This window comes from Pristiophorus japonicus, chromosome 21 (assembly GCF_044704955.1).
Source record: "Pristiophorus japonicus isolate sPriJap1 chromosome 21, sPriJap1.hap1, whole genome shotgun sequence".
Lineage (NCBI taxonomy): Eukaryota > Metazoa > Chordata > Chondrichthyes > Pristiophoridae > Pristiophorus > Pristiophorus japonicus.
Window position 1 is genome coordinate 30,914,141 of NC_091997.1, and position 15,193 is coordinate 30,929,333.

The 15,193-nt window shown below is 48.8% G+C and overlaps 1 protein-coding gene across 1 annotated transcript in view; it reads left to right on the forward strand.

The window, feature by feature from the left end:
- Positions 1-15,193, forward strand: part of LOC139233892 (SRC kinase signaling inhibitor 1-like) — a 363,645-nt gene that overhangs the window by 278,685 nt on the left and 69,767 nt on the right. The window contains exon 8 of the mRNA XM_070864537.1: positions 12,609-12,701. Within this exon, the coding sequence (XP_070720638.1) occupies positions 12,609-12,701 (93 nt within the window). The remainder of the gene's footprint in view (positions 1-12,608; positions 12,702-15,193) is intronic.

Here is a 15,193-nt window from a genome sequence, read left to right on the forward strand (position 1 = left end):
GACCCAGGCCCTCTCACGTTACCAGATTGATTCCTGGGATGGCAGGACTGTCATGAGGAGAGATTGAGTCGACTAGGCCTGTTGTACAGGGCATTGGTGAGGCCACACCTGGAGTATTGTGTACAGTTTTGGTCTCCTAACCTGAGGAAGGACATTCTTGCTATTGAGGGAGTGCAGCGAAGGTTCACCAGACTGATTCCCGGGATGGCGGGACTGACCTATCAAGAAAGACTGGATCAACTGGGCTTGTATTCACTGGAGTTCAGAAGAATGAGAGGGGACCTCATAGAAACATTTAAAATTCTGACGGGGTTAGACAGGTTAGATGCAGGAAGAATGTTCCCAATGTTGGGGAAGTCCAGAACCAGAGGTCACAGTCTAAGGATAAGGGGTAAGCCATTTAGGACCGAGATGCGGAGGAACTTCTTCACCCAGAGAGTGGTGAACCTGTGGAATTCTCTACACAGAAAGTTGTTGAGGCCAATTCACTAAATATATTCAAAAAGGAGTTAGATGAGGTCCTTACTACTAGGGGGATCAAGGGGTATGGCGAGAAAGCAGGAATGGGGTACTGAAGTTGAATGTTCAGCCATGAACTCATTGAATGGCGGTGCAGGCTAGAAGGGCCGAATGGCCTACTCCTGCACCTATTTTCTATGTTTCTATGTTTATTCACTAGAGTTTAGAAGAATGAGGGGATCTCATTGAAACATATAAAAGTACTGACTGGGTTGGATAGACTGGATGCGGGGAGGATGTTTCCCCTGGCTGGGAAGCCTAGAACAAGGGGTCACAGACTCAGGATACGGGGTAGGAAATTTAGGACCGAGATGAGAACATTTTTCACTGAGGGTGGTGAACCTGTGGAATTCTCTACCACAGAAGGCTGTGGTATAATATATTTAAGAGGGAGATAGATAGATTTCTAATATATTTAAGAGGGAGATAGATAGATTTCTAGATACAACAGACATCAAGGGGTATGGGGAAAAAGCAGGAATATGGTGTTGAGATAGAGGATCAGCCATGATCATATTGAATGGCGGTGCAGGCTTGAAGGGCTGAGTGGCTTACTACTGCTCCTATTTTCTATGTTTCTGTTTCTATAACGGCAGAGGCCCGATTATTTGAGATGTCTGTCTTATACTTATCTGTCTCTCCTTTGACCCCGCCTGCCTTCGGTGACTTGTTTGTACTACCCAGCTCCTTCACCCGACTTCACTTACCAGCGATAAGATCGCATTGAAGGGACAGGGTTGTGACTGATTTGGACAGGGAAGGATGTGCAGCACATCTTCAGATTAATCTCCATCACGGTGTAGACTTTGGGACTTTTGCTTCACTCGAAAGCGCGTGTGCAACAGCATTCATTCCTATTACTGATCCCCAGTGACAGGGCGGCACGAAAGACAGTTCCTCGCACTGTGCAACGGCTGCAGTCCTGGCTTATTGATATTCAAGGAGCCTGTAGCAATCATCGCCTTGTGAGGCGGCTTCCGTGACCGAGAGTCAGCGGCCCTTCGTTGGTTCATTTAAATTTGTCACTCTCACCTCCTTCCCTCTCTCCCCTCGTCCCTCTCTCCCCTCGTCCCTCTCTCCACTCGTTCCACTCCCCCTCGTCTCCTGACTCCCCCATCGTCGTTCCCCCCCCCCACCCCCCGTCCGTCCCCTCGTCCGTTTCCCCGTCCCCTCCCCCCCTCACCGCCTCTTCCCCCCCCCACCTCGTCTCCCCTCCCCCCTCCTCTTCCCCCCCCACTCCTCTCCTCTCCCCCCTCCTCCCCTCCCCCCTCATTTCCCCCCGTCCTCCCCCTCCCCCCTCCTTTCCTCCCCTCCTCTTCCCCCCTGTCCCCTCCTCTTCCCCCCCCGTCCCCTCCTCTTCCCCCCGCATCCCCTCCTCCCCCCCCCATCCCCTCCTCCTCCCCCCCATCCCCTCCTCCTCCCCCCCATCCCCTCCTCCTCCCCCCCATCCCCTCCTCCTCCCCCCCATCCCCTCCTCCTCCCCCCCCATCCCCTCCTCCTCCCCCCCATCCCCTCCTCCTCCCCCCCCATCCCCTCCTCCTCCCCCCCATCCCCTCCTCCTCCCCCCCCCATCCCCTCCTCCTCCCCCCCCCATCCCCTCCTCCTCCCCCCCCCATCCCCTCCTCCTCCCCCCCCATCCCCTCCTCCTCCCCCCCCATCCCCTCCTCCTCCCCCCCCATCCCCTCCTCCTCCCCCCCCATCCCCTCCTCCTCCCCCCCATCCCCTCCTCCTCCCCCCCATCCCCTCCTCCTCCCCCCCATCCCCTCCTCCTCCCCCCCCATCCCCTCCTCCTCCCCCCCATCCCCTCCTCCTCCCCCCCCATCCACTCCTCCTCCCCCCATCCCCTCCTCCTCCCCCCATCCACTCCTCCTCCACCCCCCCCATCTCCTCCTCCTTTTCCTCCCCCCCCGTCCCCTCCTCCCCCGTCCCCTTCATCCCCTCATTTCCCCCCCTCATCCCCCTCACCCTCCTTCTCCCTCTCATCCCCTCCTCCCCCGCCCCCCACTTTCTCCTATTGTGTGACCTCCACATGGAACTGTTACAGGGATATACTTGTCCAATAGCTGAGTATTTCCAGCATTTTCTGTGTTTATTTCAGATTTCCAGTATCCGCAGTATGTTGCTTTTATGTTGTTGTAGCCAGCAGTCAGAGGCAGGCAGCCGGGAGATGTGTCATGTTTCGGGCTTCCTGAACAGTTTCCCACACAAAGGATTTGGAAATGAGTTACATTTAAGTACCATCAGCAGGCCCAGGGGAGGCGTGAGTTCGGGGCCGAGGGCCCGGGGGAGGCGAGAGTTCGGGGCCAAGGGCCCAGGGGTAGCACGGGCCAGCCCAGACTGCGATATGTATGCACACTGGGTCTGAGCAGCAGAGCTGCTCTCCTGTTGTCCTGGTAACCCTTGCCACTGGACCAAGACCTAGCTCTGTCAAGCCCGTGTGGTGGATGGTGTGCAACGGCCACAACACGTTAAAAAAATCCACGCACAGGCATCTTCCACCCTTCAACATGTAGTTCGGGATCCGGAATATTGGGTCCTTCATTGAAACACCTGTGTGTGACTCTCTCTCGGTCTCTCTTACTCAACCCGTCACACACTCTCACTTAGTTTGTCTCTTCATGCACATTTCTTCCTCTCTCACTCACTCACGTCTGTCTGTGTCGCTCACTCTGACTGTGTCTCTCCTTATTCAGTGTGTCTCTCCAGTCCTTGGGTCTCTCACTTACTCATTCAGTCTCTCACTCAATCTTTCTCTGTCATTGTCACTCAGTCACGCTCTCACCCTGCCTGTATTTCTCATTCCCAATCTTTCTCTGTCCCTCCATTTCAAGCTGTCTCTCTCACTCAATCCCGTACTCAATTTCTCTCTGTTGCTCACTCAAGGTTGGGTCTCTACTCATTGGAATTCAGAAGAATGAGAGGTGATCTTATCGAAACGTATAAGATTATTAGGGGGCTTGACAAGGTGGATGCAGAGAGGATGTTTTCACTGATAGGGGAGACTAGAACTAGAGGGCATGATCTTAGAATAAAGGGCCGCCCATTTAAAACTGAGATGAGGAAAAATTTCTTCTCTGGGGGTTGTGGATCTGTGGAATTCGCTGCCTCAGAGAGCTGTGGAAGCTGGGACATTGAATAAATTTAAGACAGAAATAGACAGTTTCTTAAATGATAAGGGGATAAAGGGTTATGGGGAGCGGGCAGGGAAGTGGACCTGAGTCCACGATCGGATCAGCCATGATCTTATTAAATGGCGGAGCAGGCTCGAGGGGCCGTATGACCTACTCCTGCTCCTGTTTATTATGTTCTTATCTCTTACAACCTCAGTCTTTCTGAATCTCTCTCTGTCTCTCACTCAATCTCCTTCTTTTAATCTCTGCTTTTCTCTCACACTCAATCTCAGTCTCTGATTCAATTCTTCACACTTAAACTCTTCCAATCACTATCTCTCATACTCTATCACTCTCTTTCACACACTGTCTCTCTCTGTGTCACTCTCTCTGTCTCACTCACTCAATCTCTCTCTCACTTTCTGTCTGTCTCTCTCGCTCTCTCTCTCTCTCTTACTCTCTCACTCTCACTCTCTCTCTCCCGTCTTCCACCCAATCACAGACCTTCCCTTTTGTTCTTTCCTCCCCTCCCCCTTTCCCTGCCCCCCGCACTTCCTTAAGAATCTCTTACATCTCAAACTTTTCCAGTTCTGACGAAGGGTCACCGACCCGAAACATTAACTCTGCTTCTCTCCACAGATGCCGCCTAAACTGCTGAGATTTTTTATTTTGTTTTTATTTCAGATTTCCAGCATCTGCAGTATTTTGCTTTTATGTCTGTCTGTCTCTCTCTGTCTCATTCAATCTTTCTCACACTCAGCCTCTCCCAATCTCTGTCTCACTCACTCAATCTCTCTCGATCTCTTGCCCTGTTGCAGAATGTCGTTCCTGCTTTGTCATTCCCAGCTGTGTTTGATGTTGGACCTTTAGATAGAATTCCTCTGGCTTCTTCTTGCTTCGGAATTTGCGTTATATTTTATACTCACTTCCTCCACATTTTGTGTTAGTTTCTACTATATATGACTATTTAGAGATATTTACCTGGTTCCCAGTTACAGTATATTTGGATTTCTCCTCTCTCCCACTGTTTGCAATCTGTAGCCAGGACTGACTGTTCCTCTCATTATAAGAACATAAGAAATAGGAGCAGGAGTCAGCCATACGGCCCCTCGAGCCTGCTCCGCCATTCAATAAGATCATGGCTGATCTGATCATGGGCTCAGCTCCACTTCCCTGCCTGCTCCCCATAACGCTTTACTCCCTTATCCTTCAAATATCTATCTATCTCCACCTTAAATATATTCAATGAGCCAGCCTCCACAACTCTCTGGGTCAGAGAATTCCAAAGATTCACGACCCTCAGAGAAGAAATTCCTCCTCATCTCCGTTTTAAATGGGCGACCCCTTATTCTTAACCTATGCCCCCTAGTTCTAGATTTCCCCACGAGTGGAGACATCCTCTCTGCACCTACTCTATAGAGCCCCCTCAGAACCTTATACGTTTCAATAAGATCACCTCTCATTCTTCTAAACTCCAATGAGTACAGGGCCCAACCTGCTCAACCTTTTCTCATAAGACAATCCCTTTATCTCAGGAATCAACCTCGTGAACCTGCTCTGAACTGCCTCCAATGCAAGAATATCCCTCCTTAAATACGGAGACCAGAACTGTACGCATTCCTATGCTGTGCTTCATGTCAAGACCCCAATGATTTTTGTAGCCAGATAATCGCACTGGTGCTGAGGGCCTTGCATTGAAAATAAAAGACGCCACCTTCTTTCTGGGCGGGAACCCTGGCTGCTCTAACTGCTCCTTGCAGGGGCCATCAAGCCCACCATACTGCCCCAATTGTTGCCGCAACATTTGCCGGGCCTTGGGATCGCAGGCCTATCTGAGGACCTCACGGTCTCTCAGGCCTATCTGAGGACCTCACGGTCCCTCAGGCCTATCTGAGGACCTCGCGGTCTCTCAGGCCTATCTGAGGATCTCGCGGTCTCTCAGGCCTATCTGAGGATCTCGCGGTCTCTCAGGCCTATCTGAGGACCTCACGGTCTCTCAGGTATTTGTGATCTCCGAGCCTTGTAACGTCAAGCCTTGGTATGCGCACCAATACAGCCCATAATAAGCTAAGAGGGTCGCGGCAGAGGATGAGTAACCCATCTTTGGGTTCACCAGACCGATTCCTGGGATGGGGGGATTGTCCTATGAGGAGAGATTGAGTAGACTAGGCCTATATGCTCTAGAGTTTAGAAGAATGAGAGGTGATCTCATTGAAACATACAAAATTCTCACAGGGATTGACAGGGTAGATGCAGGGAGGATGTTTTCCCCTGGCTGGGGAGTCTAGAATCAGGGGAAACAGTCTCAGAATAAGGGGTCGGCCATTTAGGACTGAGATGAGGAGAAACTTCTTCACATAGGGTGGTGAATCTTTGGAATTCTCTTCCCCAGAGGGCTGTGGAGGCTCAGTCTTTGAGTATATTCAAGACAGAGATCACTAGATTTTTGAATTATGAAGGGAATCGAGGGATATGGGAATAATGCAGGACAGTGGAGTTGAGGTCAAGATCTGATCAGCCATGATCTTACTGAATGGCGGAGCAGGCTCGAGGGGCCTAATGACCAACTCCTGCTCCTAATTCTTATGTTCTTATGTTTGCTCAGGGGAGCTCACTCCCCGGGAGTGCCTCACCTGACACTTTGGTTGTCAGAGGACGAAGCCCATCATTTTATCTCCCGTACTGGTTTCGATCCCGTCACTAGGTCGGAGAGGAGTTTTACAGAATATTCTTTCCCCGTATTGGCCCTGGGTTTTTTCTGTTTCTTTGCCTCTCCCAGGAGATTACATGGCTTTTGGGAGGGGGTGGGTTGGGGTGGGGTGGGCAGTGGAGGAGTGTCTAGACACAATGCCCCGGCCCTCATTATGGGGCAGGCTTGATGGACCCACTGGTATTTTCCTGCCTTTTATTTTCGTATATTCGTCTCATTGAATGGCAGTATGACAGTAATGTATGCACCTGTGAGTATGCTCACAGGTTTGTAGAGCTGTTGATTTGAAGGAGCTGCTCCTCAAATTCTGGTTGCACTTCAGTCCCACGCTCCTGATCTTTGAGCACCCTGTGCGGAGGGGAGCGGGCGGGTCGGAAGGCCTCCTCGTAGGACTGCTCCTGGGCATGGCCAAGGTGGCCATCAGCCGGTCCAGGCAGCGGGAGGTTGAGGGGGTCGTTCAGCCTGACTGCCTGCCTCTCTTACGCGGTTACATCCGAGCCAAGGTGTCCCTGGAGATGGAGCACGCGGTGTCCACCGGTACGATCGCAGCCTTCCGCGAGAGATGAGCACCAGAGGGATTGGAGTGCATCATCACCCCCGGCAACCAAATTTTATTTTATATGTTTTAAAGTTTCATTTGTTCATTTGTCGGTTTTGGTGCCCCCTTTAAGGGGGCACTTGATTTGCATTTGAGTTGCAGGTTCTACCAAAATAGTTGTTGAGCTGTTGCATTGTGAGTGGCTTAGCCAGTCACGTGATGTTCACAACTCTCAATAAAACCCCAGCCAATTGGGTCTCGTTCATTCACGATGAGGCATGCAGTTGTGAGCCTGGTGGATGAACTGGTAATGTGTAGTGTGATTGTTAAACCCTTGTAAATAAACCAGTTAGTTCTTAATAACAATATTTTGCTATAAATTCTTAACCAAAGAACCCATGAAGCAAATTTATTGCAATGACCTACTCTGCCAGCAGGTCTTATCAGTCTCTTGACTGTGCCTCTAAATAGGAAGATAAGAATGGCTAGATGCAATATGACCCAGGTCCATCTCGTTCCCCTTACCATCCCGGTAGTCGCACGATCCAACAATAATGGATTTGTTGATCAATCATAGTAACCAATATCTATTGATGAGTCTACGACAGACGCAGACAGGAGGTGAGGAAAACCCCCAGTGGGGGAGAGCTTTGGGAACTACAGGTCCAAAGTTCCCCGTAGCTCCCGAGCTCGCTACACTCACCCCACGTCATGTCTCACATTACTCAGATACTGGAGCACAAAATGGTATTTTCTGAAAGAAATCTTTCTAAATTGCATTTGAATGAATCAATACTAACTGCTTATGGCGTCTCCCGAGGGAGCCTGTTAAGATCATGGCTGATCTTCGACCTCAACTCCACTTTCCCACCCTATCTCCATATCCCTCGATTTCCCCTAGAGTCCAAAAATCTATCGATCTCAGCCTTGAATATTCTCAATGATTCAGCATCCACAGCCCTCTGGGGCAGAGAATTCCAAAGATTCACCACCCTCTGAGTGAAGAAATTCCTCCTCATCTCAGTCCTAAATGGCCGACCCCTTATCCTGAGAGCACTCACTCACTGAAATATTGTTTACGCAGATTAATGTACTCACCCCACCCTGAAGCATAAGCTAAATATTGCTGCCACCTGACTAATCTCGCGCTCTGCTCCTATGTGTTGTGATTAAGATTGTCACCTTTAGCCAAAGCCAAATCTAGATAGAATGGGGTCGTAGGGCAGGGACGTGGGGAGTGGGAGGGGGAGGGGGGAGGGCTGCAATCACGGTTGTTCCCTTTGTTGCTGGCAAAGATTCATCGAAAGCCTCAATAACTAACACCTGCCCATCAAGAGACTTGGAAACAAATGGGAACTAAAATGGGCTACCTGGGCACCTCGTTTACACTTCACTAAATTCCAGTCAAACCCATCAAAACCTGGACTACCTGGGTCTAAACAGGGCCACGTACACTCTAGTTATTTTAAAATTTGCTCTGAGATGTGGGTGTCACTGGCAAGACCATATTAATAGCTCATCTCTAGTTGCCCTGAGAAAGTGCTGTCTTTAAACTCGATGCGTTCAGCTCCAACAACACTCAAGAAGCTCGACACCATCCAGGACAAAGCAGCCGCTTGATCGGCACCCCATCCACCACCTTCAACATTAACTCCCTCCACCACCGGCGCACCGTGGCTGCAGTGTGTACCGTCTATAAGATGCACTGCGGCAACTCGCCAAGGCTTCTTCGGCAGCACCTTCCAAACCCGAGACCTCTACCACCTGGAAGGACAAGGGCAGCAGACCATCACCTCCAAATTCCCCTCCAAGTCACACACCATCCTGACTTGGAAATATATCGCCGTTCCTTCATCGTCGCTGGGTCAAAATCATGGAACTCCCTCCCTAACAGCACTGGGAGCACCTTCACCACACGGACTGCAGCAGTTCAAGAAGGCAGCTCACCACCACCTTCTCAAGGGCAATTAGGGATGGGCAATAAATGTCGGCCTTGCCGGTGACGCCCATATCCCGTGAATGAATTTTTAAAAAATCCTCCATGTTCCTTGTGTTGGTCGTGCTCCCACCACCAAGTTAAATAGGAAAGTCCAGGATATCAACTCAGCCAAGATGTAGGAACAGAGATATATAGCAAAGTCGGGATAGCTTGTGACTTGGAGGGGGACTGTGGAGGCGATGGTGTTCCCATGATGCTGCTCTTGCCCTTCTTGGTGGTAGAGGTACGGGGCTGGGATGTGTTGTTGGATTTAGTTTGGCAAGTTGTTGCAGTGTATTCTGTAGATAGCACATACTGCAGCCACAGTCACTGGTGGTGTAAGAGGGGTGCGGACCTTGACTTAAGAAGAAGCGACCATGACAAAGCGGATCGTGTCGAGATTTTGAGTGGTGTTGCGTCTGCACCCATTGAGGCATGTGTTCAGTATTCCCTCACACTCCTGACTTGAGTCCTGTAGATGGTGGAGAAGGTTTGTGGTATCAGGAGGTGAGCCGCTCATTGCAGAGCATCCAACATGTGCCCATCTCCTGCAGCCACAGTGTTGAGGTGACTGCTCCAGGTGAGGTACTGGTCAATGATGACCATAGGGTGTTGGTGATGAGGGACAGGGCAAGGGTTGTGCAGTTTAAGGTTGAGGGAGGTGGTTGGGCCTTGTTGGAGTTGGTCATTGTCTGGCACTTATATGAAAAACAAAGAAAGTTGTGCATTTATATAGTGCCTTTCACGGCCACCAGATGTCCCAAAGTGCTTTACAGCCAATGAAGAACTTTTTGAAGTTAGTCACTGTTGTAATGTTGGAAATGCAGCAGCCAATTTGTGCACAGCAAGCTCCCACAAACAGCAATGTGATAATTACCAGATAATCTGTTTTTGTTTTGTTAATTCAGGGATAAAAGTTGGCCAGGACAACAGGGATAACTCCCCTGTTTCCAAATAGTGCCATGGGATCTTTTACGTCCACCTGAGAGAGCAGACTGGGCCTTGGTTTAATATCTCGTCCGAAAGACGGCACCTCCGACTGTGCAGCGCTCCCTCAGCACTGCACTGAGAGTGTCAGCCTAGATTTATGTGCTCAAATCCCTGGGGTGGGATTTGAACACACAACCTTCTGACTCAGCAGCGAGGGTGCTGCCCACTGAGCCATGGCTGACAGGATGTTAGCAGCCATTTTCTCACCCAAACTTGGCTGTTGCTCAGGTCCAACCAGTTTGAGCTGCTTCATTATTGAAGGAGATCTAAATGGGATCGCTCTCAACCCAGACATGACCTGGTTTATATATTATTTAAATGAAGAACTCTGATATGTACAGCATGTAAGACCAAAGGCAGCTTAGCCTCCAGGAGAAATCTTGGATTTTTCATTCCAAACACAGCGATTTTATTCTTGTGTGTGTTGGATTTTTCCCCCTTCAGTCTCTGTCAGGTCATGCTCTAATTCTGAGCCTCACAATGCTTGGCTGGTTTTAAAAGTGATTGCTGAAATGCTTTTCGGACTTCTTCATCCTCTTCTTTTATTTCAGTTAAAAAAATAAGTTGGCCCAGTCCAGGTGCGCAAAATGCAGGCCAAGATGAGCTGGCTCGCTGGTAGCAAGTTGGTTTGGTTAATGTGGTTCCATCAATTAATCCTGGAGGACCGAGGACCCAGCACCCATCAGTGTCAACCGTGGCTCAGTGGGCAGCACACTCGCCTCTGAGTCAGAAGGTTGTGGGTTCGAGTCCCACTCCAGGGATTTGAGCACAAAAATCCAGGCTGACACTCCCAGTGCAGTGCTGAGGGACTGCTGCACTGTCGGAGGTGCCATCTTTCGGATGGGACGTTAAACCGAGGCCCCGTCTGCTCTCTCAGGTGGATGTAAAAGATCCCACGGCAATATTTCGAAGAAGAGCAGGGGAGTTATCCCCGGTGTCCTGGCCAATATTCATCCCTCAATCAACATCACGAAAAACAGATTATCTGGTCATTATCACATTGCTGTTTGTGGGAGCTTGCTGTGCGCAAATTAGCTGCCGTGTTTCACACATTACAACAGTGACTACACTTCAAAAGTACTTTGTTAGCGGTAAAGTGCTTTGAGATATCCGGTGGTCATGAAGGGCGCTTTATAAATAAATGAAGTCTTTCTTTTTCTTTCATCCTTGCGTGTTAAGCCGAATGTCTCTGTGGAAAAACACAGCAGGAAACGGAAGACTGAGATGGTGGTTAAAAGCTCCATGAGGATGAAATTCCCTCACCATCCCTTTCAAAATCAGACAGCAGTCCCAGCAAACTGACTGCTTTCAATCCAAGTCCCACAGGTAAAAGGGCAATATTTACAATCTATATTAATGACTTGGAAGAAAGGACTGAGTGTAACATAGCCAAGTTTGCTGACGATACAAAGATGGGAGGAAAAGCAATGAGTGAGGAGGACACAAAAAATCTGCAAAGGACATAGGCTAAGTGAGTGGCCAAAAATTTGGCAGATGGTGTATAATGTTGGAAAGTGTGAGGTCATGCACTTTGGCAGAAAAAAATCAAAGAGCAAGTTATTATTTAAATGGAGAAAGATTGCAAAGTGCTGCAGTACAGCAGGACCTGGGGGTACTTGTGCATGAAACACAAAAGGTTAGTATGCAGGTACAGCAAGTGATCAGGAAGGCCAATGGAATCTTGGCCTTTATTGCAAAGGGGATGGAATATAAAAGCAGGGAAGTCTTGCTACAGTTGTACAGGGTATTGGTGAGGCCACACCTGGAATACTGCGTGCAGTTTTGGTTTCCATATTTACGAAAGGATATACTTGCTTTGGAGGTAGTTCAGAGAAGGTTCACTAGGTTCATTCCGGAGATGAGGGGGTTGACTTATGAGGAAAGGTTGAGGAGGTTGGGCCTCTACCCATTGGAATTCAGAAGAATGAGAGGCGATCTTATCGAAACGTATAAGATTATGAGGGGGCTTGACAGGGTGGATCCAGAGAGGATGTTTCCACTGATAGGGGAGACTAGAACTAGAGGGCATGATCTTAGAATAAGGGGCCGCCCATTTAAAACCGAGATAAGGAGAAATTTTTTCTCTCAGCGGGTTGTAAATCTATGGAATTCGCTGCCTCAGGGAGCTGTGGAAGCTGGGACATTGAATAAATTTAAGACAGAGATAGACAGTTTCTTAACTGATAAGGAATTAAGGGGTTATGGGGAGCGGGCAGGGAAGTGGAGCTGAGTCCATGATCGGATCAGCTATGATCGTATTAAATAGCGGAGCAGGCTCGAGGGGCCGTATGGCCTACTCCTGCTCCTATTTCTTGTGTTCTTTGGCTGACACAGTGGTGTCAATACATATGTATTGGCGGCGAGGTGGAACTTACAGCAGGACTCGCAGCAAATGGTGTATTTTAAAGCAAACAAAGTGCATTTATTCAGCAGAGTCTATTTAACCAGCGCCCTACAGCAAACAGTCTACAGATTCTATTTAAAAAGAGTCACTACAGACTACAGCAAAGAGAGCTCACGACCAAAACTACAGCAAAGCCTCCCGATAAAAGCAGGTGATTTCTCTGGCAGAACACAGTGAATGAAGGATGGTTACATAATACAAAGCATGTACGTGGAGTCAATCCCCGTCATGTACACGGAGGGGAATTACCCGATCATCTCCTTTCTGGCCGGGAATCGTGATGTCACTACATGTAGTCATTTAACATGGGTTTGTTTTGACATTTGACTACATTTTGGTATTTTTTTTCCTTGTCACAGGGAACGGATGGAGGCCATGGAGAAGCAGATTGCAAGTCTGACAGGACTGGTACAAAATGCACTTTTACGAGGGAATGAGGGAGACCCTGTCAGGTAAAGAGTCTCAAAATGTTAATTCTCAGCCCCGAGCACGGATCGCTTGTACCTGATTGTCTGAAACAACTGCAACGTGCATTTATGTAGTGCCTTTAATGTAGTAAAATATTCCAGGGCGCTTTATGGGGCGTTCGAATGATACCAGAACGGAGAGGTTCTACATACCGGGAAAGGATGAATAGGCTGGGTCTCTTTTCTCTAGAGAAGAGAAAGCTAAGGGGTGTCCTGATAGAGGTCTTTAAAATTATGGAACAATTTGATAGGGTAGACATAGAGAAAATGTTTCCATTTGGGGTCGAGACCAGAACTAGAAGCCATCAATATAAGACAGTCACTAATAAATCCAATGGGGAACTCAGGAGAAACTTCTTTACCCGGAGAGTGGTGAGAATGTGGAACTCGCTGCCACAGGGAGTGGTTGAGGCGAATAGTATTGATGCATTTAAGGGGAAGCTAGATAAAGTGCAACATCCCCACCGACACCTGGGAGTCCCTGACCAAAGACTGCCCTAAGTGGAGGAAGTGCATCCGGGAGGGCGCTGAGCACCTCGAGTCTCGTTGCCGAGTGCATGCAGAAACCAAGCGGAAGGAGCGTGTGGCAAACCAGATTCCCCACCCATCCTTTCCTTCAACCACTGTCTGTCCCACCTGTGACAGAGACTGTAATTCCCGTATTGGACTGTTCAGTCATCTGAGAACTCACTTTTAGAGTGGAAGCAAGTCTTCCTCGATTCCGAGGGACTGCCTGTGATGATGATGATGAGATAAACATATGAGGGGGAAAGGAGTAGAGGATTATGTTGATGGGCAGAGATGAAGAGGGATTGGAGGAGGCTCATGAATGTCATATCTTCAGAGCACACTAACACACAACCTGTAAGGTGACCTGCTCTTTATTAAACAGCACTAGCTGCAGTAACACAGGTGTCCACAGTGTGGAGTTACAGACATTACAGTGGGAAGAATAAACACCGACATAGTCCTATTGAGCTGAATGGCCTGTTTCCAGGCTGTAAATACTTTATCAAACAAAATTTGTGAGATGTTCGGACAGGTGACCAAAAACCTGGTGGAAGGGATAGATTTTATGGAGCTTCTTAAAGGAGGTAAGAGAGGTAGAGAGGAGAAGAACTGAAGGGAGGAAATTCCAGAGCTTACGCTCTAGGCAGCTGAAGGCATGGAATAATGTGTTCATTAAGCAGCAACGTATGACAGCTAATGAATCATCATTTGCCGCAGCAACAGCGCTGATGCTCAGTGAGCACTCGGAATTTACCAGCAGCGGCCAATCTGAAGACAAGCTTCACTCTGCAGCAGCAAGTTGATCTCAGGATGAGCCTATGTCGAGTCCTTCCCCACTGTGGCCCTAAAGGAAGAAAGACTTGCATTTATATAGCGCCTTTCACAACCACCGGATGTCTCGAGGTGCTTTACAGCCAATGAAATGTACAATGTAGTCACTGTTGCAATGTGGGAAACGCGGCAGCCAATTTGCGCACAGCAAGCTCCCACAAACAGCAATGTGATAATGACCAGATAATCTGTTTTGGTGATGTTGGCTGAGGGATAAATATTGGCCAGGACACCGAGGATAACTTCCCTGCTCTTCTTAAATAGTGCCGTGGGATCTTTTACATCCACCTGAGAGCGCAGACGGGGCCTCGGTTTAACATTTTATCTGAAAGACGGCACCTCTGACAGTGCAGCACTCCCTCAGCACTGCACTGGGAGTGTCAGCCTAGATTATTGTGCTCCAGTTCCTGGAGTGGGACTCGAACCATCTGACTCAGTGGCCCACTGAGCCACCTTACACAAACACCATTCTTGGAGAGTTGACAACCCCGAGTCTTTGAGGAAGGGTTTGAAAGCCAGGGGTGAGAGAAGCATTTAAGTAATTAAATGACCTGGTAATAAATGGGACTGATTGAATGACTGTGCCAGTTCTAAAAGCACAGCAGGGTTAGAGTCAACCCAACAACATCATTAACAGAAATAATTAAATATCAGTATAAAGCAATTTGATGGTTTTATGTGTAGTGTTCGGCAGTGAGCAATTCCCTAATCACACAGGCAGTAAAAACAAACTGCTCAGTGGAAATAATAATTGATATTAATTGAATACTCTCAGTCGGCATTTGTTTTGAGCTGGAACTGCTGATCTACCTACACTGGGTTTTGATTACTTGATGAAAACGTCAGATTGTGCGAGCAGCCAACATTACTGCTCACGTTATTCAGAAGGAGTATCCCAGCTTTGGGAGTTTTTCCACACTGGCTTTAGTGAGTTATTGCACCACCATCATCATCATAGGCAGTCCCTCGGAGTCGAGGAAGACTTGCTTCCACTCTAAAAGTGCGCTCTTAGGTGACTGCACCGTCCAATATGGGAATTACAGTCTCTGTCACAGGTGGGACAGACAGTGGTTGAAGGAAAGGGGTGGGTGGGGATTCTGGTTTGCCGCACGCTCCTTCCGTTGACTGTGCTTGAT